The following is a 23,561-nucleotide window of genomic DNA, read 5'->3' on the forward strand; positions in this document are numbered from 1 at the left end:
ACATGGTGTCATTCCAACAATCAAGTGATGTCCATAAAAAATACAAGACTCAAGCCTCAACCATCTACCCCAAAAAATGCATACCCTTGCATCAATGAGAAACTCACCTTTTATGGAAATTGATGACAAAGGGGGAGAGATTGTACAAAGATATGAAAGCTTTTATAAGGAGGAGAGATAAATTGTGTAAGGGGAGAGATAAGATATGAAAGCTTAAGAGGATGGACATGGACATGGACAAAGTGGGAGCAACATTGAAGAAAAGAGATGGATCAAAATTCTTGGACAAGAGAAGCACACAAGTAGGGGGAGCAAGCTCATGAACTTTGATTGGTTGCATTTGATATGTGCATATTCATGTGCTTGCTTGCATTACATAAACTTTCAAATTCAATATGCATGCTTGTGTGGTGTATGCTAGTTGTAGAACTTGAATGATGATTTGATAACTAGCATGTATAGAATGATAGCTAGACACTTGGTATGCTTTACAAGTAATGCTAGTACCTTGCTTTTAATGTTGATCTCATGAGGTATCTAGTAATTTTATTTCCAAGTGACATCTAGCTAACCATGGTGCTAAGGATGAAGTTAAAGGTGCAACTCCAATTGGTATCACACTTTAAAGGTTTACTCTATACACCTTAGCATCATTAGGTAGTAATTACTCTCCCACAATTTCAATCTATGCATATGTGCGACCTTCAAAATCAAACACTCTAGCACATATGTAGGGGGAGCAAATACTACCATTTTGGGTTTGTGGTACTTGTCAAAAATCATTTTCACATGGTAAAATTGCTTGGGCAAGCAACATGAATCCAAAAGAGCTTAATTTCTATATCTTCGTAGAGTTGTCATCAATTACTAAAAAGAGAGAGATTGAAAGGTCCTTGTTTGGTTTTGGTAATTGAGTGACAACCTAGGTGGACTAATTATGTTTATGTGAGATACATAGATAATTAGTCCACAGGTACATGTGTGTGAGCAACATATGCCATGAAGGTAAAAATGGCTTGGAGATGTTGCAAAGCTCACACATGTGATGATGAAGGAACTTAAATGCACATGAGACATGACATTGAGTCATGTGATCAAGGTGGAGAAGATCAAGACAAGACTTGACTTGATGGACTGGTTGAAAGCGTGAAGGGTAAGTCGAAGGCTTTGGAGTGATGGACCGCGTAGCGGTGAAGCTTGAGCAAGACTTGGCGCCGATGGACGATGGCAACAGTGAAGAGCAAGTGAAGTCAAGATCGATGAACCAATATGATCACGTGATGATATAAAGTGGATCATATCATTGTTGATCATGTTGGTGCATGTCTTGCATCGACATTGAAGGAGATGGAATGGAATGCGCAAGGCAAAGGTATAACCTAGGGCATTTCATTTCACCGGTCATAGGTGTGTAGAGAAGTTTATGACCGGGTTTAGGATAGATGGCCATACTATTAAGAGGGGCAAACTTGTTTGCATATCGGTTATCTAGTGCCACTCGAGTGATCTAACTTTGCATCGTCGCTAGGATCAAGTGGCGTGGCAAGTTGAGTGGCTAATCCTTTGAAAAATGATTGTGAAAATGCTAACACACATACACATGATGGTGTACACTTGGTGGTGTTGGCACATTTGCAAAGGAGAAGAAGTTGGTGATAAAAACGAGTGAGTCGCGCTGGTTACAGAGTGACCGGATGTGTCCGGTATGGTGACCGGACACGTCCGGTATTTGGCGGCGTACTCAGCAATCGGACGCGTCCGGTCGCCACACCGGACGCGTCCGGTGTGAATTAGAAAAAGCAGTGTTTGGCAGTATAGTTGATCGGATGTTGGCAGCGTCCGGTCCGGTGTGACCGGACGCGTCCGGTCGTCGGTGGGCGCTTACTGTACTCGACCAGACGCTGAGGCTCAGCGTCCGGTCAGTTTCTAACTGACGCGTCCAGTCGGCCGTGGAGGCTTACTAGACTTGACCAGACTCAGCGGCTGAGCGTCTGGTCATTTTGGACTGTGTGTCCGGTTATCTTGTCAGAGAGCCATTGGTGGCAATGGTAGGACACATGGTGGTCAGGCAGCTACCGGACGCGTCCGGTATTCGTGATCGGTGCATTTGGTGCAGCGTCCGGTGCTACGTCCGGTCGACCCGAAAAATGCCCAGTGAAGAGGTAACGGCTAGTTTAGCCCTTGGGGCTATAAATAGAAGTGTCCTTTGGCCATGGCTGGGGCAGAGTATAGCTAAGCACCTTGGGGGACTTTGTGTCCATGCTTGAGAGTGCTTAGGAGCCCTCCATCTCACACATACTTGATAGTGATCATCTGATTATGTGAGTGAGCGATTCTAGTGCGATTGCATCATGAGGTTGCATCGAGTGGTACTAGGTGATCGAGTTGCAAGCCGGTGGTGCTTGTTACTCTTAGAGGTTGCCACCTCCTAGATGGCTTGGTGGTGGTCTCCATCGAAGCTCGTAAGAAGCTTGTGCGGCGCTCTGGAGAAGAGCTTGTGAGGGGCATTGTGCTCGCCCCGCGGGAGTCACGAAGAGCAACTTTAGTAAAGCGTATCATTGAGCTACCCTCACTTTTGGGGTAGGTTCTTATGGTGTCCGATGTACGGGCTTGGCAGGTGATGCCAATTAGCCACCAAACCATCGAGTGAGCGGTCGACACAACGGGGACTAGCGTGTTGGCAAACACGTGAACCTCAGGAGAAAAATTATCGTGCCAACCTTGTTCTTCCCATTGGTTTGCATCCCCGTTACACAAGCTTGCGATTACTTTCATATACATTGAGCTTGTGTTGTTGCTTTTGTAATTAGTTAGCTTGTGTAGCTTGCTAGTTACCTTCTTGCTTGTGTAGCATAGAAGTAGCTCCCTTGCATGGCTAATTTGGTTTGTGTAACCTTGTTAGTCACATTGCTTAGTTTATGTAGCTAAGTAATTGCACTCTCTAATTTGGCATTAGTTGCCTTGTTATTGAGTATTACTAGTGAGCTTAGGTGGCTTTGTGCTTTTGCTTACTAGCATGTGTAGGAGCTCCCTTGTTGCTTAAAGTACTAGTGGCATAGGTTTGTGTGACCTTGCTTATAGAATTGGTAAAGTGAGCTCTAGCTAGCCCGGCACCTTTGTTACTTAACTAGTATCTTTAGAAGGTGCTAGAGAATATAGATAGAGGGGTGTAGTCTTGGCTACACCGATAGTTCTTAATTCCGCACTTGTTTCGGTTAGCCGACACGATTAATTTTAAAAAGGACTATTCACCCCCACTCTAGTCGCCATCTTAACCCTTTCACTACCCTATGAATTAGAAAAGTGATCCAGTGAGCATACGGCAGCTGCCTGTGACCTCTGAATCCCTATGCAAGTGTATCCTCCATCTCAGAAAGAATGACATCCCATATATCAAATATTGTCTGTTGGATCAGGGAGTTTAGTAGCCATAACTGAATATGAGTCAATCCCTCGTGATATCCCATCCTCAGTAGTAGGGTCCTCCTCATGATAGCATCAAGTAGTCTAGCTATAGCAGTAAGATCTCTGGGTGTCCTACTCGACCCCTCGCCAAATGGCTCTATGAAGCAAGGTCGGATGAGATCTATGGGAGACACAAGACCGTCGTAAGGGCATCTAGGAGGCTCTGTATGACCATAGCAAACCACGTGAAGGCGGATGGGTGACTCCTGTAACATGAGGATCTCTCTGACCCTGAAGCTCATCAGCCTATAGTCACAACCTCTGAATGCAAAGTGTATGAACCTGTGAGCTGGGTCAATCCAAAGTGTAGCGTAGAACTCATGGACCCAAGATGGAACAAATCTGCCTATCCATCCAAGTAAGTCTATCAACCCTGGTAAGTAAGAGAGGTGAGGGTGGATCTGCTCTCCAGCTGTTGCTATAATGGTCTCAATGGAACAAACCCTCTATGATCTGAAAGCCACACCACTATTTAGATAAACATTGTAGAAGTCCTCCTACAGTGGTGTATAGAATCCCTCTGAAGCACGTTCATCTCTCCTCGGCGGGAACCAGTCCTCGAACTACACGAACCTGAGCTACTGCACCTGCTTGGCCATGGTAGCCCTCAAATCTAGGTGAGTGACTGGAGGTGGACCCTATGGTCTAGGAGGTGGACGAGAACCCCTCCTCTATGTCTCTAGCCTTGGTGTCACCTGGATATGAGTATGACTAGAGCGGCATAACTATGGCTGAGGTGCCTGCTTTGTCTCCTCATCTGCTCTACCTCCTAAGTCTGCTCTGTCTGCTCTGCTGACTGAGCCTACTACTGTGGCTCCCCCTGAGGCTGAGTCTCCTCCAAAATGACACACCATCCCTCAATCATGACAGTCCCAGCTAGACTACCAGGACGATGCTCTACTACCTCGACGATGGCCCTCTGTGCTGGTGAGAGTTGATATACAATGACAACACCACTCTGAGCACCTCCTCTTTCTGCATGCTTTACGGCAGCTACTACTGCTGCTGCTGCTGCTCTTGCTGTATTAGCATCTGCAAACTTTTGCTTCTTTGATGTAGTCTTCTTTGTCCCCTTGCCTTTCACCTCAGCAGGCAAGTGAGGCAGAGGCCTTGTATCCTCATCACTGGGACCACCTCTGATATTCTTAACACGTGCCATTGCTAGAGCTGAACCAAACTACAATCATGGACAAGAACCAACTATCACTGACACTCACGAGGTTTGGCCTCGATCTGTACTCACAGGCTTGGCCCTGAGTTAACTATCAACTGCCAAAGAAACCTCAAACATACCGACTCGCTGCATGATAGAATAGATTGGATATATGAATAATTTCAATATACATCTAGAGATAGGGTACCGGCGATGGTCGTGCAATGTAGTGGGCATGGTTAGGCAATGGCGCTAGTAGCGGTGCTGATGCAGCAGGGGAGGCGTAGGCACAAGCTAGGGCAAGGGTGCAGTGGTGCTATTATGGCAGGGGAGGCGTAGGCGGTGGTGTGGGTGAGCTGTGGGTGATGCAGGCATGGTGGCACAGTGTGGTGGCTCAGGAGCTACATGGACAGACGGCACGGAGAGGGCACAGCGGCTGCGGTGGTGGCGCGGCGCGACTGTGCGGCGGCGGACGCGTGCGAGGTCGAGGCGGATACGGTGGCTAGGGCATGGCAATGGTGATGTCGGCACGGGGTATGGGATTAGGTCAAGGTGCATCGACGTTATATGAGGTGGCCCACCCGTGATGGATAAGGAAACGGAGAAGAGTTTAGAAACCGCACGACTTCTGCTGACCGGACGCTCTGATGGCAATGACCAGACACTGCCACCCAGAGTCCGGTCGACAATAGAGAGGTCCAAAACCTCCCAAGTCATGATCGGACGTGTCCGATCACAACTGACCGGACGTAGCCAGAGTTCTGTCGATCCTTAGATCTTCTTCTTCGCTTGATCTAATGTAGCAGCGCCATCTGACCGGACATAGGAAAAGAACTATTTTAGCGTCCGGTCACTCTTTTGTAGCAACAGTTCACCTCCTGTGAACTGACTGGATGTGGGGAGCAGAGTTCGGTCCAACGTCCGATCACTCTTTTTCAGCAAATCTTCAATGTTTCTTCGTGCTGCCTATTCCCAATCAAGTCCCAACTTCAATAAGACCTAAATAAACACCAATTGGGACTGATGTGAGTGACCTCTCTCAAACTCTCAAATTTTTCAAAGTATTTTGCCTTTGGCTATAATTCTTTTTAAGAAAATAGGCAATAAAAGGGTGATTGAAGAGAAATGACAAAACAACATACATGCGTATGCAATGCAATACTTGAAAGTAATTCTAATTGCTTATCAAGTTTGATCCAAGGCTAAGCTTCTTTACACTCTTTTTGGTGGTTATCTTAACCATGTTAGACAAGCCCTAAATGCGTTACCAAGAAGTAAATATGTTGTATATTACAATGCAATGCAAGGGACAACACAAGCTTATTTTCTAGTGAAGTTGCTAAAATCAAGCAGATTGAGCTCATTCCCCAATCGACAAAATATAGCCTTATCTAGCGGTTTAGTGAAGATATCCGCCAATTGATCCTCGGTCCTTACACCTTCTAGTGATATATCATTTTTAGCAACATGATCCCTTAGAAAGTGATAGCGGATATCTATGTGCTTGGTGTGAGAGTGTTGAACTAGATTATTAGCAAGCTTTACCACACTCTCATTGTTACACAAAAGTGGTACCTTTTCTAGAACTACACCATAGTCTAGCAAAGTTTGTTTCATGTAAAGTATTTGTGCACAACAAGCACCCACGGCAATATATTCCATTTCAGCGGTGGATAAAGCCACACTATTTTGCTTCTTGGAGAACCAAGACATCAGTGATCTACCAAGAAAATGGCACCCTTCGGATGTGCTTTTCCTATCAACTTTGCAACCGGCATAGTCCGAATCGGAATAGTCAACTAATTCAAATCTAGCTCCTTTGGGATACCAAAGGCCAATGCTTGGTGTGTGCTTAAGATACCTAAGGATTCTTTTAACGGCAATCAAATAAGCTTCCTTAGAATTAGCTTAAAATCTAGCACACATACACACACTAAACATGATGTCGGGCCTAGATGTGGTTAAATATAACAAGCTACCAATCATAGAGCGATAGAGAGTTTGATCAACTGTTTTACCTACCTCATCTAGGTCGAGATGTCCATTAGATAGCATTGGTGTCTTGATTGGCTTATATTCATTCATATTGAATCTCTTGAGAAGATCCTTAGTATATTTTTCTTGAGAGATGAAAATCCCTTCTCTCATTTGCTTGACTTGAAAACCAAGAAAGAATGTAAGCTCTCTAATCATAGACATCTCGAACTCCTTCGACATCAATTCACTAAACTCTTTGCAATAATCTTCATTTGATGATCCAAAGATATCATCAACATATACTTGACAACTAAAGATATCTCCATCAAGCTTCTTGGTGAATAGTGTGGTGTCAACCTTCCCAATGATAAAGCCCTTCTCAATGAGGAAATCCCAAAGACATTCATACCATGTTCTTGGGGCTTGCTTAAGCCCATATAGCACATTCGACAACCTATAAACATGATTAGGATATCTAGGGTCTTCAAACCTAGACGATTGATCAACATAGACTAGTTCATTAATAAAGCTATTTAAAAATGCACTTTTAACATCCATTTAATATAGTTTTATTTCATGATGTGATGCATATGCAAGGAGGATACAAATGGCTTCAAGTCTTGCAACTGGTGCAAAGGTCTCTCCAAAATCCAACCCTTCAACTTGAGAGAGCCCCTTTGCAACTAGTCTTGCCTTATTCCTCACAATAACGCCTTGATCATCTTGCTTGTTGTGGAACACCCACTTTGTTCCAATGACTCTTGCACCTTATGGTCTCTCTTCAAGAGTCCAAACTTTATTACAGGCGAAGTTATTTAACTCTTCATGCATGGCATTTATCTAATTGGAATCTTGAAGAGCTTCTTCTACATTCTTAGGTTCAACACAAGAGACAAAAGAGTGATATTCAATAAAAGAAGTAAGTTTTTGAGATCGAGTCATTACACCCTTTGATGGACTCCCTATGATGAGATCTTATGAATGAGCTTATAGTAGAAGTGAATTTCTTCTATCAACCACTTGAGGGGGAGGTTGTGGAACATCAACATCTTGTGCTTGTGCCACCATTTGATCATGAGAGACATGAGTATCTTTATTTTCTACTCTCTCATCTTTATCACCATCTTGTGGCACATTTGATGAAGAAGGTGGATCAAACACTTGTACATCATCTTCATCATCTTTAGGCTTGATGTCTTCAACCAGAGTGCTCTTCATGGCCTCCCTCAATGGTTCATCACCTACATCATCAAGATTCTCATGTGCTTCTTAGGAGCCATTAGATTTATCAAATTTTACATTATATGTTTCTTCGACCAAGCCGGTGGCATGATTAAATACTCGATATACTTTGAACTTTGATGAGTAACCAACAAGAAAACCAATATCACAACGTCTTTGAAACTTCCCTAAGTGTTGCCACTTCTTGTAGATGTAGCATTTACAACCAAACACCCTAAAGAAGGAGACGTCTGACTTCTTCCCATTGAGCAACTCATAAGGTGTCTTGCCAAGAAACTTTTGAAGGAATAGGCGGTTGGATGCATAACATGCGGTGTTGATAGCTTCTGCCCATAGATCTTCGGGTGTGTTATACTCATCAAGCATTGTTCTTGCAAGAGTGATAAGTGTTCGGTTCTTTCTCTCAACTACACCATTTCGTTGAGGCATGTATGTTGTGGAGACCTTATGCTTGATCCCAACTTCATCATAATAGGCTTCAATTTTTATGTTGTCAAACTCTTTTCCATTATCACTTCTAATCTTCTTGAGCTTCACTTCAAACTCATTTTGTGCTCTCTTGGCAAACTTCTTGAAACATGAAGCAACCTCGGTCTTGTCATGAAGGAAGAACACCCTTATATATCTAGAGTAGTCATCAACAATCACAAGACAATAAAGATTTCCTTCCAAATTTTTATATGTTGTTGGTCCAAATAAGTCCATATGAAGGAGCTCTAGCACTCTTGTTGTTGACATGAAAGCTTTTGTAGGATGAGTGTTTGCAACTTGTTTGTCGGCTTGACATGCACTACAAAGCTTGCCCTTCTCAAATTTCACATCCTTCAACCCTCTCACCAATTCATTCTTCATAAGCTTCTTGAGTGAACTCATTCCAATATGAGCAAGTCTTCTATGCCATAGCCACCCAAGTGATGTTTTGGTGAATAGGCATGTCTTCAAGTTAATATCTTTGGAGGTGAAATCCACTAGATATAGGTTGTTGTATCTAAAACCCATGAATATAACTTGATCATCATCTTTCTTAGATACAACCACTTTCTTCTCGATAAACAAGCATTGGAAGCCAAGATCACATAATTATCCAATGAATAGCAAGTTGAAACTCAAAGAAGCAACATATAGAACATTTGAGATAGAATGATCATTTGATATTGCCACTTTGCCCAATCCTTTGACTTTGCCCTTTGAATTGTCTCCAAATGTAATTCTTTCTTGGCCATCTACTTCTTCATCTAGTGAGTGTGAACATACGAGGATCACCGGTCATATGTTGTGTGCAACCTCTATCAATTACCCAATTACTTCCACCGGTCTTGTAGTTCACCTACACATAAGAGATCAAGCTTGTTTAGGGACCCCTACTTGTTGAGGGCCCTTGACTTTCTCTACTAGTGACTTTGTAACCTAAATTTTCTTAGGTCTATTCTTATTGGGAGGTCCTAAGAACATAACTTTTATTTTTTCATTATAGTCCTTTCTAAGCATGTAATGAGCATTGAAGGCAAAAGGTCTAGCATGCTTGGGCAAGGGTTGTGGTGGTGGAGTTTGATACTCATGGGCAAAGTGACCTTCTTGTCCATACTCAAAACACATCTTTGGCTTTGGCTTTGACTTGTGTTGTTGTTGTTGTGCTTGAGCCTTCTTCTCTTGATTTGCCAAATACCTAATTCCACTTCTATCCATCTTCATGATGGTGTTCATGAGTAGCTCACTTTGAAGATATTGACCTCTTGTGAATTTGCTCTACCCAGTCTTGAGGTGTTCTTTTTCTATCTTGAGCTTCTTGTTCTCTTCTTTAAGCTCATCATGATTTTTCTTTCTTGAGTCTCTTGTTCTCTTCTTTGAGCTTCTCATTCTCAAGAACTAGATCATGATCATGGTCAAGGTTCTCTAACATAATGGTGTTGGTGGTTGATAGCTTTTCAAGATCTTTCTTAAGCTTCTTATTCTCATTCTTGATCTTGACATACTCATTATAGTCATCAAACTCAACCACTTGCTTGCCTTTGCTACTAGAACCTTGCTCAATGCTCTCAATAATTAAATCATCACATGATGTAGCTATATCAATCTTAACAACATCGTTAGTAGCATCATGTGGCTCATTGGATAAAAACTCATGAGAGATAACAAGATTATCATGATTAACCTTAAGGTCGGTATACTCTACTTTTAGCATGTTATAGCTAGTGATGAGCTCATTATGTATCCTCTCAAGTTTATCATATTTTTCTTTAAGCTCTTTCTTAGAAGATTTGAGCTCCTTGAGTTTGGATGACATAGCATCATTTGCTTCTCTAAGCTCAACACTAGCTTTTTTCGCAATGTCACATTTAGCTAAAAGAGAATCATTCTTAAGTTCTAGCTTTTCATTCTTAGCTCTTGACTTTCTAATGATCTTAGTGTATTGATTTAGCAATTTAACAAGATCATCATATGAAGGTGATTCAAATTCATCATTATCACTATCACTATCATCATTGCAAGCATGTTCATCACTACTACTTTCATCATCATTTGATACCTTTCGTTCACCCTTGGCCATAAGGCATAGGTGTGTAGATGATGGTGGCGGTGGTGTTGGTGAAGATGATGAAGAGTTAATCACATTGGCGGCCACCTTCTCATTGTTACTATCATCATCGGATGAGTAACTTGATGAATCAATGTCCATGAGCCAATCACCGATGTTGTATGCCTTGCCATTTTTCTTCTTCTTGTGAAAATTCTTCTTGCCATCCTTCTTCTTGTATGGCTTATTTTTCTTCTTCTCATCTTCATCTTCATCACTTGAGTCATCTTTCTTTCCCTTGTTCTTCTTCTTTTATTAGTCTTTCTTAGGCTTGGGGCATTGATGTGCTAGATGACCAAGTTCTCCACAATTATAGCAATCTATCTCAGAGTTTGGCTTCCTTCTAGTGCTAGTGAAGAACTTCTTTTTTTGCCATCAAACTTGATGCCATTTTTGTTGAGCTTCTTTAGCATCTTGGTGGTTCTTCTCACCATGAGAGCAAGACTTGTATCATCAATTTCATCATCACTTGAGCTCTCATACTCAATTCTTGCTTTGCCCTTCTCTTGGCTAGCCTTTAATACCAAGTCTTTGTCTTTCTTCTTGGTAGAGGATGAGCCATCTAGTGGTGTAATGTGCATGTACATCTCATGAGCGTTGATCTTTCCCAAGATTTGAGTTGGTGTAGCGGTGGAAAGATCACCTTGATGAAGCACGATCACAATATGTTCATATTTGTCAATGGGGAGGACACTCAAGATTTTTCTTACAACATCGGACTGTTGCATTTGAGTAAGTCTAAGCCCATTGACTTCCTCTATAAGAACATTTAAGCGTGAGTACATTTCATTAGCACTTTCTTTCAAAAGCATCTCAAATGAATTAAGCTTTTTCATAACAAGATGATAACATTCCTCATGCTCGCTCTTAGTTCCCTCATGGAGCGCACAAATATCCGACCATAGTGCATGGGCGTCCTTGTGGTTCCTCATCCAGTTAAACACATCTTTGCAAAGGCCCCCTAAAGATGGTGTTTCTAGCCTTTGCATTCCATTTTTCGTAATTCACTTCATCGCCTTGAAGATGCGTGGGATCCCTAGGTTTTGGGAAACCTTGAGAGGTGGCTCTAAGAATTTCAACATCTAGAGCTTCTAAATACGTCTCCATGCGGATTTTCCAATAAGGAAAATCATCTTCTTCAAAGATAGGAGGAGGTCCATCCCCGTGAGAAATCTTTCTCTAGGCGGTTAAGCCTAAATACGTGAGCATGAGGCTCTGATACCAATTGAAAGGATCAAAATGTCCAAGAGGGGGGGGGGGTAAATTAGGCTAATTCTAAAATTCTTTGCAATAAATAAACCCTACACTTAGCTCACTTCACCCCTTGTGCCTAGAAAGTGATTTTATTGATCTACCGCATAAAAGTTTAGCACCCTAAGTTTCAATCCTACTCTAGCATGGTAATTCTAAAAATATAAAGACAAAAATTGAATTGCTCAAATGTAAATGCTTAAAGTAAAGAGAGGAGAAGAACGTGGCGATATTTTGCCGAGGTATCGGAGAGTCGTCACTCCCCACTAGTCCTCGTTGAAGCACCCGCGCAAGGGTATAGCTCCTCCTTGATCCACACAAGGATCAAGTGCTCTCTATGGGTTGATTCTTTGACACTCTGTCGTGGTGAATCACCCACAATCGCTCATAACTTGAGTTAGGTCATCCACAAGCTCCGTCGGATGATCACCAAACTCCCAATCACCACCAAGTCGTCTAGGTGATGACGATCACCAAGAGTAACAAGTAAGAACTCTCACTTGACCACAACAAGTCTAATGAGAATGATGGATGCACACTTGCTACTATCTTTTTACTAATGAGGCCTTAATCTTAGATTCTCAAATCTCAATCACCTCACTAGGCTCTTGTTCTCCTTGACACTCTCAAGGGTGTTTCTTAGCTATTGAAATGGGCGAGAGTACTCCCTTGAATGAATAGAGGAAGTATTTATACCCCCTCATTTAAAACAAACCGTTATGTGCCTGAGTCAGCACTCTGCGGGGTGACCGAACGCTCTGGTCAGTTCTCCCCGCCACAGAGCCGTTAAGTTGTGATCGGACTCTGACCAGCGTCCGATCAGCACTGACTGGACGCGTCCGGTCACGAAAACTACTCTCTAGAACCTTACTCATGTTGACCGGACGCTGGCGCCCAGAGTCTGGTCACTTTGCTGTTCAACGTCCGATCAGTAACCGGAACCTGACCAGCGTCCGGTCAGCACTGACCGGACACGTTCGATCAGGATTCTCCCTCTCTAGAACCTTACTGTGGTTGACCGGACTCTGGCACCCAGTGTCCGGTCACTTTTCACTCAACGTCCGGTCAGATCCAGACAACTTCGCTTGATCAAATGAACTGATCGGACTCTACTACCAGCGTCCGGTCACACCGGGACCAGCGTCCGGTCAACATTTAACCCTCCATTCACTTTCAACTCGAAATCATATGTGAATGAAGTTTTCTCCAATTGATCTTAGGGCTACTTAGGAGTTACCTAGTGCTAGATTTGGCAAGTGTGCACCACACCTAACCTACTAGACTCACTTAGGTCAAGCTACTAGTCCATACCCCCCTTAATAGTACAGCCAAAGAAAAAACAAAGTCCTAAACTACTCTAAGTGTCTCTTCAACAAGAACTAGTCCATCCTTAACTTTATCGTCCATCCTTTAAAAACCGAAACGATTTCCATCGTAGGGGCATGACAACCATGATTGCCCAATCAATTGCCATTACCATGACCTAACTTAATTGCCTCTGCAAAACACATGTTAGTCATAGTAATCACGTATTGTCATTAATCATCGAAACCCAACTAGGGGCCTAGATGCTTTCAAAATGCTTGCAACGTACCTCTAAAACACTTGAAAATTTTGAAATGTGAGCTTGCAACATGCATTTTTCACCCTTCTTCCGTGTGACGTAGAGCATAGCGGGGAATGGACGGTTCGGCCGAAGATGGTGGCATGGCCTGGCAGCAGCCAGCTGCAGCTGCGTCTGGCCTAAGCCCAGCCAGCGATGCCCCCCTCTCCTGGGGTGCTCCTGGCAATGGCCGTGAGCGGGAGGTGGACGCTGGGCCGCGGCGCGTCAGAGACGGAGATCTTACTAGCTGTCGACTAGGCGTCCGGACCTCGTGGTGGAGGCGGCAGCGGCGGTCGGGCGACTGCAGTCTCCCTCTCCATGGGCGAGCAGCGGTCACCAGTCGGGAAGCAGCACCGGTCGATCGATAGGTTTGCTAGCCGTGGTGAGCGGCCCAACGGCACAAAAAGCGAGCGAAGGGCGGGCGATGCGGTGGAGGCGCCCACGGCGGTCGGTGCTTAGTGGGGAAAGTGTCGCTCTTTTTTTTAGAACTGTGTCATGAGGGGAGGAGGATTGTGGACCGGTCCGCAGGCCCAGCTAGAAGCGTCTGTTAGGATGGATGCGGGATGGACGCCCGTGCTGGAGCATTAGCGTTTCTCTTTTCTCATTATCTATGTGCATTACATCTATTTCATTTGACATAAATTCCTCCAATAATGTTACTGTTTTATACAAATAATTACTACTCAAATCTAGAAATTCAAGTTTCAATTTAAATTTAAAATAGATCACATAGTTCGTCCCATCACATAACATGAAACATAGGAACGAATCACTTCCCTTCCCCATTGCTATCACCACTGCTAGCCTCGCTATCTTCACCAATTGCACCACTTTGATCCACCGAAATTGTTAAATGACGCCATCCGCTTAGCTGCAACTGCAAGATGAGCCCTCATTGCAACAATATATGTTTCCATATACGGTTCTAGAGTGGTGATGTCAGATAATATGATCCTTTGTTCTTGCTCCCACGTCAACCTCCGAGCCTGTTTTGATCTGCCTCCACCTTGCTTTCCTCCAGTGATACCTCGAGCTCTTGTATCATCTTCCTCTCCTCTCATCTCTTTAATTTCTTTCTCCAAAAATGAGGTTTTGAAGGACCTGTTTGTACGGTCCATCATCCACTCCGCTCTTCATTTTCTCCTTCGCCTGCTTTCTACCAATTGGCCTTTTCTTATCAGTTAGCATGGTTAGTGCCACTCTTCAGCCTGTTCGGCAGGCCATAAATGATCATGGATTATAAGCTGGAACAATATTTTTCTCTCACACCAAACCAGTCAAACCAGCCAGCAGTAAATAATCCACGATCCAGCCCAGTCAGCCGAACAGGCTGCTTATCACTTGCCCCATCTTATCCATCACAAGATGGGTTTTGCGGAAGCTACATTGTTGTCCTAAGGGTCTCTTGTAATTGTCTAGAGACATATGCTTAGGACAATGTCACACCTGTAACCAATAATGAACAAAAGCACAGCCTTGTGCTTCGACGCATATGCTCTGTGGCTCTAGCAACCACACACAAAAAAAAAGGTCAATTCAAATTATCATTATGCTCTCTACATAAATGAGAAATATTTTTTTTACGCTGCCTTTATAATGATGTTCCAACAGTACTCAAGGGTGTTTGCAGTCGCCACCCTCAAATGTCCCCGTTTGCATGAAAATTGGCATGAATCCTTCCTCATTGTCAATGATAGGATCAACGGTAAATGTTCTCCCATGGTTCACACAGCTGGATGTCTTCTTTCTTACCGTAGTCCATGATCTTTTACATCCCTTTGAAGACCCTCTAGTTGCTTCATTACTGTGGGTGATAAGAGCTTCTAGAGGATGAACAAAAGAGATGTAATCAATGTTGGTATAATTGGACATCATCCCAGAAAAATCTCCAGTTGCCATTCACAATTTAGTGACAACCAATTAAATAACAACTCGCAACAAGTTAACAGGGCAAAGGAGGTTTAATTTAAATGCTCAAAACTTAACATTGTTCACGTCCACTGCCAACTGAGAACCGAATTCCTAGGCAACAACTTTGGCATCAAAACTATGGTTTTTGAAGTACATAGGGAGCAAACTAGTTGAGACCCCAATAAAACATCCAGATTCAACGAAATGAAATGGAGATATCCAGGGCATCATCTTTATGCATTTTCGGTCATAGGGTACTCAAAGACCACCTCTTTCCCACACAGCCTACGGTAGACCGCAGTGTAGGTCTCCAGCTTGTATTCGGTGTTGTTCTTCTCCTTTGGGTCCAAGAAGATCTGAATGGCATCACAAGAAAAGGTTCAGTACTTACTGCAAGATGTTACCAAAACCATAAATTGTATCCAAAACAATTGTAACAAACAAAAGCCTAGGCAAGTTTTAAGTGTTTATGTACAAGTGAATACAACTCAGTAGAGATGACAGTGACAACCTTCAGTTACTGAATAGGAAATGTAGATTATCTTAAGAAAGCAAGATGGAAGCATATACCTTGATGATCTTGGCACCATCCAGGCGGTATCTGACACGCTTCCCCACAATCTCAGCTGGGCAGACAACATCCTCCAAGATGCCATCATGAACAGCAGTCAGAGTTCTGGTGCGAGGGCGCTGAACAGCTGAACCCTTCTTGGGTGGCCTCACGATCCTCCTTGTGGCAACAATTACCACATCCTGTGACGAGTAAAATACATGATCAAGTATCCTGGCAAACTTGACTGTAATATTGTGGCCCAAACAAGATTGTTTAGCCAAAAGTTTCTAAACATCTTCTATAGTACAAGAATAACAATAAAAACAAACAGACTCATATTATGACAACAAAACATATATCTATATCACAAAAAGACCAAGCAGGCACTCAAGTGCTAACAAAACAAAAAATAGAGGTAGTATGTGTAGTACAAGTAGATATGTCTAACATGTAATAAATTGGCAGAGAGAGTCAGAAGTTTCTTCTCATTTCATCAAGAACTAATAATTCAAACATTGAAATAAGCCAAAGGAATCGACTACATATATGAGGACGACAGTATTGACAATCAGCTGTGACCACAGCTTAGCTGCTCATGACAACCAATTTTATGGGAGAGTAATAGAATTACAATAGGATGGTAGCTTAGGTGCTACTAAATCTCCTAATCCTGATAATAATCAACATGAGTTGCATACATGTATGAAGTCCCACACGGCATCTAAATCCATTACCTCGTCCTAGCTTATGCAGTAGCTACAATTAGCATATAAACTAAACACAGCAGTAGAAAAACAAAACGAGAAATTCACCTTGCCGCTGAATTTCTTCTCAAGCTCCCTGACGAGCCTGACGTGGATCTTCCTGAAGGCCTTGCGCAGGCGGTACGGGACGTGGATCACAACAGCCTTCCTGCTCCCGGCAACATCCATCTGGCTGCAAAGTCACAATAAGCATCGTCACCCAATGTCCAAACCAAAAACCACAGGCTACTACATCTCAACAGGCGACAATAGATAGTAGGAAGAAACGGTAATCTTACATAGCATTGTTGATGTACAGGTCCTTGAGGTCGCTCTTGAGCTCCTGGTTGCCGTTCTCCAGGTCGAAGAAAGCCTGCAGGTACAGCAAAAACCAGCCGAAAACACATCACAACCCCGACACATGGGCAACCACACACAGAGCACCAGTCCGAAGGAAAGGAAACGCAACAGTGGGAGGAGAGAGGAGGGGGGTTGGCACTCAGCTCACCTGGGCGACGGAGTCCTCGAACTCGGAGGGCTCAAGGCCCTTCTCCTTCTGGATCTTCTTCCTCGCGGTGTACATCTTGCCTTCCCTTCGCCGCCGGACCCTGCGGCCAAGGAGGAGATTCGGAAAGCAGAGCACGGATCAGCAACCAGCGCACGGGGAGATAATAATCAGAGAACGCGGCGCCAGATCGATGGTGGACTCGGAGGTGGAGATGGGATACCTGAGCGGGAGGAGACGGGGTGAGGAAGCGAAGTGGAGGCGCCGGCGCTAGGGTTTGGAGGAGGCGTGGGTGGATGCTCGGGTGGGAGCTCTTATACGCTTCGTTAAAACCCTAGCGCCGGGGAGTGGGCCGACCAGGCTGGGTGGAATGCCAGTACGTGAGACGGGCCGAGTATTTGAGAAGCCTATTTTGTGGCCGGACTTGAGAGGTGTGTTACACTTGCGGGTCTTAGGCCCGTAGCATTGTGGCCCAATTGTATCACGGAAAGGCCTTTCCTGTGATTAGCATCACGGGCCACGGCGGAGGTTTCCGGAAGTCAAGAGGCGAGACGTGAGTACGTGGCTAATGTGTCGTGGAGTCCGGCCATCGTCAGCTGCCGGATTTTCCATACGCGCAAACGCAACCGTGGCGTGCCGACGACCAAGTGACCAACCAAACCCATGCGAGGAGGAAAGAGCCGTCGCTTTCGTTCGGCAGTGGGGGACACATCTTCCTCGCCGCTTCTGGCTTTTGATTTGATCCGGTCGCATCCAACGCGCGACCTGGTGAACCAGGACGCACCCTCCCACGATTCCTTTCTTCTTCGTCTCCGCGTAGCAAAGAAGTAAACCTAGAATCAGAGCAAGAGATCGCACGCAGGAAGGAGCAGCGACAGCAGCAGAGATCGCCGCCCGGGGCCGCTCGCCTGTTTGGAGAGAGGAAGGAAACAAGAGATGGACGAGGTCATGAACAAGGTGGGCGCTTACTGGCTGGGGCAGAGGGCCAACAAGGAGATCTCCTCGGCCGGCGACGACCTCGAAGTCCGTGAGACAAAACCATCCCATCCCACCCCTGCTCTTTCTTGCAGCTTATGTCTGGTTAAATTTCTGTTTCATCCTAGCGTCGTTCAGCTCAAGCAAGTCTCACACACAGCTCCGTTCGTCCTTATTATGCCCTCTGACGAATAGATAGAGCAGCTGAAAGTTACAACAGTCATGGATGAATCGATTAGTGATTTTAATAAAAGTTAGTTATAGAACAGCCATGAGCCATGGATGAACAACCCTGGTTTCCATCATCCTTTTATCGGGATACTTGGCATCATGGATTCATGGTTCTCTTAATTAAAGCTGAGTTTTTTTGTCAGACATTTTCAGAGGGAAAAACGAAAAAGGAAAGGTCTTGTCTCTTGTTTGCTGATTTGCTGATCGCGCCGATGATGTTTCCTACTGCATGCAGTCGCTGTCGACCAGCGTCGGGGACGGGGCGAAATGGCTGGTGAACAAGCTGAAAGGCAAGATACAGAAGCCGCTGGCGGAGCTGCTCAAGGAGCACGGCCTCCCCGTGGGCCTGTTCCCGCGCGAGGCGACCAACTACGACTTCGCGCCGGAGACGCGGCGCCTGACGGTGTACATCCCGTCCCCCTGCGAGGTCGGGTACCGCGACGGCTCCGAGCTGCGGTTCGACGCCACGGTGTCGGGCACGCTGGGCGACGGCCGCCTCACGGAGGTGGAGGGGGTCAAGACCAAGGTGCTCGTCTGGGCCAGGGTCACCGCCGTCAAGGCCGACGCCGCCAAGGTCCACTTCACCGCGGGAATCAAGAGGTCGCGCAGCCGGGACGCCTACGAGGTCGTCAGGGGCGGCATCACCGTCGACGAGTTCTAACTTAATTTTGCTATCGCGGCTCGCATGGGTGGACGAGCTTCCTCTTGCTTGCTGCACGATGAGATGGACGAGCTTCATCTTGCTTAATGCTTATTACTGCACGCTGAGATGGTTGCTTGCAGGAATAAATTCTACAGTCATTTAGCTAGCTGAGAAATTTGCTTGCACCGGTGTGTTTTGTGCTTTGCTGTGAGAATTTAATACCTGGAAGGATTCAGAACTTATGCTCATTGCATATATCAACATATATGTTTCGTGTCAGTACAAAATGGCCCAAGCAGAGCTCAAGACAGCTCGAACAATCTGTCAGATTTTAAACTGAGTGTGTGGCAGTTTATCGGAACGACTGAACGAGGATTAGATGTGAAAGAATACACGAGAAGCTGCTGCTCCAGACGCGGTGGACTGAAGGAGATGCTGACAGTTTTGCTTAAGAAGAAAAAAAAATACATGTCTTTTGTAACAAAAAAAATGCACCAGCCGGGAATCGAACCCGGGTCTGTACCGTGGCAGGGTACTATTCTACCACTAGACCACTGGTGCTGCTTTGCTTCTGGGGAACTAGAAATATTAAACTTATTAATTATCTCTAATATAATAAACATATCCAATCAGGTTTCTGCGCCGCCACAGCAGCAAATTCATGCTAAGCGCCCGTTTGGATCCTTAAGGATTCTAAGAATCCAGATAAAAAAAAACATCAGCCTAAAATCTCTTCAAACAGTCTAGGATTCTATCAGATTTTACACACAGACACAAAATCCAATAAAATACATTGGATTTTTTAATCCTGATTCTTAAAATCCTAAAGGATCCAAACGGTACCTAAGCTCGAGTTAAATCATTAGTTATTGTTCATTCCAGCCACATAAATAAACATTTAACGTATTACCAACCATGTTCAACGAAAACAAAGCCTTTGCATTATAAAAAAAAAAATCTGGGGCTACAACAATGCAGATAAGCTTGCTGACACTGAGCAATTCTGATCAACACATGGAAAAAGAAGTATTCTCTTCTATTATTTCCTCACCCCGAGGCTGGAAAAAATAGTACACCAAATTATCTGGAAAGAAAACATGGTACAGACAGATCTTTGTTAGACAGATATTGATGTGCCACATCTCAATTTCCAGTGATAGCTCTTGGGCACAACATCACAACAAATGCATCCTGGAGCTTCGTCTTTCTGTCAGCTGAGCGAGTATGCTTCTGTATGGAAGTACATTGACTTCAGGAAAAATACATGGGGCTTAGAGAAATGCCCAGACTATTTCCGCCTTTCTTCATTGAACCTTTCAAAAAATGACTTTGAGGCCTCGTATGTAGACCAACATATCGCAGCCGCAGGTGCATGGAACAGCATTCTTGGCTTCCATCCCCTCATGAGCCCGGAATACCCATCTCGCTTTATGATTGTTCTAAACACATCGCCTATCGAGCTGCTTGAAAAGCGCTCACAGCCGCACACACCCTGATCACCAAAATGAGTGTTACTATCTTGATGAAACTGAAAGCAGGTTGATAGAATTCACATTCACAAAGATAAAAAAATATATATATCAAACCTTATAGAAACCATCCACAATAAAACAGAATATACTCCCCTCCGTCCCAAAATAAGCAACTTGTAGAGGTTTAAAATTTGTCTTAAAAAATAGCATCCTACATATTCTACAAAAACATGGGACACTACCTCCTAACGCGGAAGCTAATCACGGGTGCATGCAAACTATAACTACCAAATCCAAGAGATATCCTCCGGGAAAGGAAAGGAGATGAGGGTAAATACGATTGCCAACATTTTTAATCTGCGAGAAAAATATTTATTTTGCCAGCTGCGTCTTTCCTATTGATTTGCACCCAAACCAAGAAAGACTTTATGACTCACTTAATGGTGCATTTGCACTTGATAACTTCCCATAGAATATGAAACACTATTTTCAGTATACAATTCAAGAATTAAATGAAAAACAGTTAAAACAATATTCAAGCAAGGTCACACTGGTCTATACGTTACAGGAAAAGCCTTCCCAGGTTGTTTTCATGTTCCTTTCATGTATATCCATTTGTTTCTCTTTTTTTTATATCATGTTTAAGCTGGCGGAATCAATGTAGATCATGGAAGCTAGCGAAAGATAAAGACAAACAGATAAGTCAAGGAGAACATGTGGTATTTAACAAGAATGTTTAACTTAAACATAGCCAGACAATCATAACATTTAAAGTTCTTCAAACACACACCGCAAATGATATGACAACCAAACAAAGGAGTAGACTGGACAGAGAACATGCAATCGGTGGAGACTGCAATCTAGAATTCTAATTTGACGTCACGTTAAGTATAAACTCTATATGTGATAGACAGGTTATTCAAACATATTTGAAGGCCCGGAGTTTGAACTACAAAGTTGCTGATGTGTGTGGTTAATGATTTCTAGGAGTTTCCACTTCGATTTTCAGCACAAATTTGCAGGTCAGCTCAAGGTTAGAAAAGGCGCTAGGCGGTATCTAGGCGGTGACCCATCGCCTAGAGCCTAGGCGTTTTTCTAGTCGGTGGCTAATACATGCATAAATACTTAAAAGAAAAGAAAACATAGGAGATCAGTGGTCATGGAATAGGGAGAAAGAGAAGGCCCATTTAACAGCCCAACTCTCCCACATTACAGCCTCTCCTGCATCTCTCTCTCGCCAGCATCTGTCTGCGCCCGCCGCCACCCCGCATCTCTGTCTGTGCCCGCCGCCGCCGCCAGTTCCTCTCCCTCTCCCGCAACTCTCTCTCAGTCCGCGCTTGCTGCCTCTCTCTCTCAGTCTGCGCCCGCATACGCCCGCGCCTGCCGTCTGACTCCACCCGAGGCTGCTCCTCCCCCACCGGCCCGATGTCCCTTCCTCCACCACCTAGGTACCACCTACCCCCCTAGGCAAGGCGGTACCCCTCTTCCCAGCGTGGAGGCGCGCCTAGGCGAGCACGGAACAGCGCCTTGTTGAACACTGGGTCAGCTATTGGCATGTGCTATACCATCTCTATAGCGTCAAACAATTATACCTATTGCTTTGACGTTGATTTCTCTTAATTCTTATATCCAAAATTGACACAACATGAATCTAGTCCTTATATGGACATGTGGCTCAGACTCCGTTTGGAACACAGGATTTTTCCCCGAATACTACGTTTTTCTTGTGAAATTCCTGCATTCCAAACTGGCCCTCAGAATTACATCTCACTCTTCAGTGGCAGCAGCACTAAAAAGGTTTTGTTACTATGTCACTAGGCTTCCACAGTAATGCCACTGGGCATCCTTAGAGCAGTGATCACCACTAGCAGATCAAAGGAACACAAAAGGATACTAGCTTCATTGCACAATTGTTTCCAATAATATTGGAGATGAATAGGATAACTAGATCCTATAAGAGATCCCTCCTTTTTGGTGGGTAAGCCATCAGAAATCACTCAAATCAGCTCTAATATTGTTGCAGAGCATTAAAAATCAGAGCTTTGGTCAGATTGCAAATCAAGTGCGCTAGATCTTCACCTGGCACTGTAGCTGCGTCTTGACAACATCGAGGGGCGTGGTGACCGCCGCGGCAAGTGCCCCTGCTGCGGCCCCAGCGGTGGCGTGTACGGCGAGGGACTCGTCATCGGCGGCCATGTCCCCGAGCATCCGCTTGGCCGCCTCGTAGGTGGCAAAGTGGACAGCGGTGTAGGGTGCGTTCATGACCACGGTTGTCCGGTAGGAAACGAAGAAGGCGCCAGGTCCCTCGTCGCGCAGCACGGTGCGGATGCAGTGCCCTACGCCCGTGTAGGGGCTGCTGGTGAGCTGCAGCCGCTGCTTGACGGTGTCCATAGGCGTGAAGACCGCGTCACTGGCGACGGTCGCGACGACCCCGGAGGCGGCGTGCGCGGCGGGGTTGTTGGGGCCGAGGCGGTCGGTGAGGGCCGACTTGGCGAACTCGTAGACGGAGAAGTAGACGGCGTGTGCGGGGCCCGCGCCGAGCGCCATGGCGGGGAGTCCCCGGTAGAGGGCGAGGGCGCCGCCCTCGCCGGCCACGGCGTTGCGCAGGGCCGCCCCCAGAGACAGAACCGGTCGGCAGGGCGGCATGCTGGCCTGCATGTGGGTCTTGAGGGTGTCGACGGGGAACATCGCCGTGTGCTCGACGACGCCGGCGACGGAGCCGGCGAGCATGTACTGCCAGAAGCGGAGGCCATCGTGGGTGGCGTCGGGGACGGCGGGGGTGCTAAGCACCGGATTGGAAGGGTGGCCCGGCGGGGTCGTCGGCTCCTCAGCTGTGGCGGGCAGGAGGCGGTCGGGGGTGCGGAAATCCGCAGCCATGGAAGGCGGCTGCGGCAGGGCTAGGGTTTTGAGCGGGGAGCACGGGGCGAGGCGAGGGGAGCGCACGAGGAGGAGAAGGAAATAAAGAGGAGAGATTTGAGGGGAAGGAGGATGTCGCCATTCAGGAGGAGGGGACGGCGAGGAAGAGGAGGTGGTGGTCAAATCGATCTCGCTGCATCCTTCCAGTTCCGGCCTCCTTGCGCTGTTTCTCGGTTTTGGGCGCGTTTCGTCTCTATTTGATAATTAGTGTCTAATTATGGATTAATTAGGTTTAAAAGTTTTGTCTCGTAATTTTTTACTTAACTGTGTAATTAGTTTTTTTCGTCTACATTTAGTACTCCATACATGTGCCACAAGATTCGATTTGACACTTTAAGGTAAAATT

General features: G+C 45.2%; 2 protein-coding genes, 1 non-coding gene and 1 pseudogene across 3 annotated transcripts; 1 reads left to right on the top strand and 3 right to left on the bottom strand.

Annotated features, from left to right (window-relative positions):
* Nucleotides 1-15,214: 15,214 nt before the first annotated feature.
* LOC136535861 (small ribosomal subunit protein eS7-like) lies at nucleotides 15,215-17,269 on the bottom strand. Its single transcript, XM_066528291.1, has 6 exons — nucleotides 17,202-17,269; nucleotides 16,982-17,081; nucleotides 16,773-16,846; nucleotides 16,543-16,666; nucleotides 15,748-15,930; nucleotides 15,215-15,533 (listed from the first exon to the last, which is right to left on the bottom strand). Exons 2-6 carry the CDS (start codon nucleotides 17,054-17,056, stop codon nucleotides 15,411-15,413), a joined length of 579 nt encoding a protein of 192 aa, XP_066384388.1. The 5' UTR covers nucleotides 17,057-17,081; nucleotides 17,202-17,269; the 3' UTR covers nucleotides 15,215-15,410.
* Nucleotides 17,270-17,620: 351 nt separating this feature from the next.
* On the top strand, nucleotides 17,621-19,114 carry LOC136535862 (uncharacterized protein At5g01610-like). The gene is made up of 2 exons (XM_066528292.1): nucleotides 17,621-18,001; nucleotides 18,420-19,114. Exons 1-2 carry the CDS (start codon nucleotides 17,915-17,917, stop codon nucleotides 18,843-18,845), a joined length of 513 nt encoding a protein of 170 aa, XP_066384389.1. The 5' UTR covers nucleotides 17,621-17,914; the 3' UTR covers nucleotides 18,846-19,114.
* Nucleotides 19,115-19,317: 203 nt separating this feature from the next.
* TRNAG-GCC (transfer RNA glycine (anticodon GCC)) lies at nucleotides 19,318-19,388 on the bottom strand. Its single transcript has one exon. It is a non-coding gene; the product is annotated as a tRNA-Gly (tRNA).
* A 337-nt stretch (nucleotides 19,389-19,725) lies between these two features.
* LOC136540826 (uncharacterized mitochondrial carrier C8C9.12c-like) lies at nucleotides 19,726-23,354 on the bottom strand (annotated as a pseudogene).
* Between the last annotated feature and the right edge of the window lie 207 nt (nucleotides 23,355-23,561).

This window comes from Miscanthus floridulus, chromosome 2 (assembly GCF_019320115.1).
Source record: "Miscanthus floridulus cultivar M001 chromosome 2, ASM1932011v1, whole genome shotgun sequence".
NCBI lineage: Eukaryota > Viridiplantae > Streptophyta > Magnoliopsida > Poales > Poaceae > Miscanthus > Miscanthus floridulus.

Coding starts and splice junctions, on each gene's coding strand:
- LOC136535861 (XM_066528291.1), bottom strand. CDS start 17,056: ATGTACACCGCGAGGAAGAAGATCCAGAAGGAGAAGGGCCTTGAGCCC. Junction 15,931..16,542: donor AGAAGAAATTCAGCGGCAAG/GTGAATTTCTCG, acceptor TACTCGTCACAG/GATGTGGTAATTGTTGCCAC. Junction 15,534..15,747: donor ATGGTGCCAAGATCATCAAG/GTATATGCTTCC, acceptor GATGCCATTCAG/ATCTTCTTGGACCCAAAGGA.
- LOC136535862 (XM_066528292.1), top strand. CDS start 17,915: ATGGACGAGGTCATGAACAAGGTGGGCGCTTACTGGCTGGGGCAGAGG. Junction 18,002..18,419: donor CGGCCGGCGACGACCTCGAA/GTCCGTGAGACA, acceptor TACTGCATGCAG/TCGCTGTCGACCAGCGTCGG.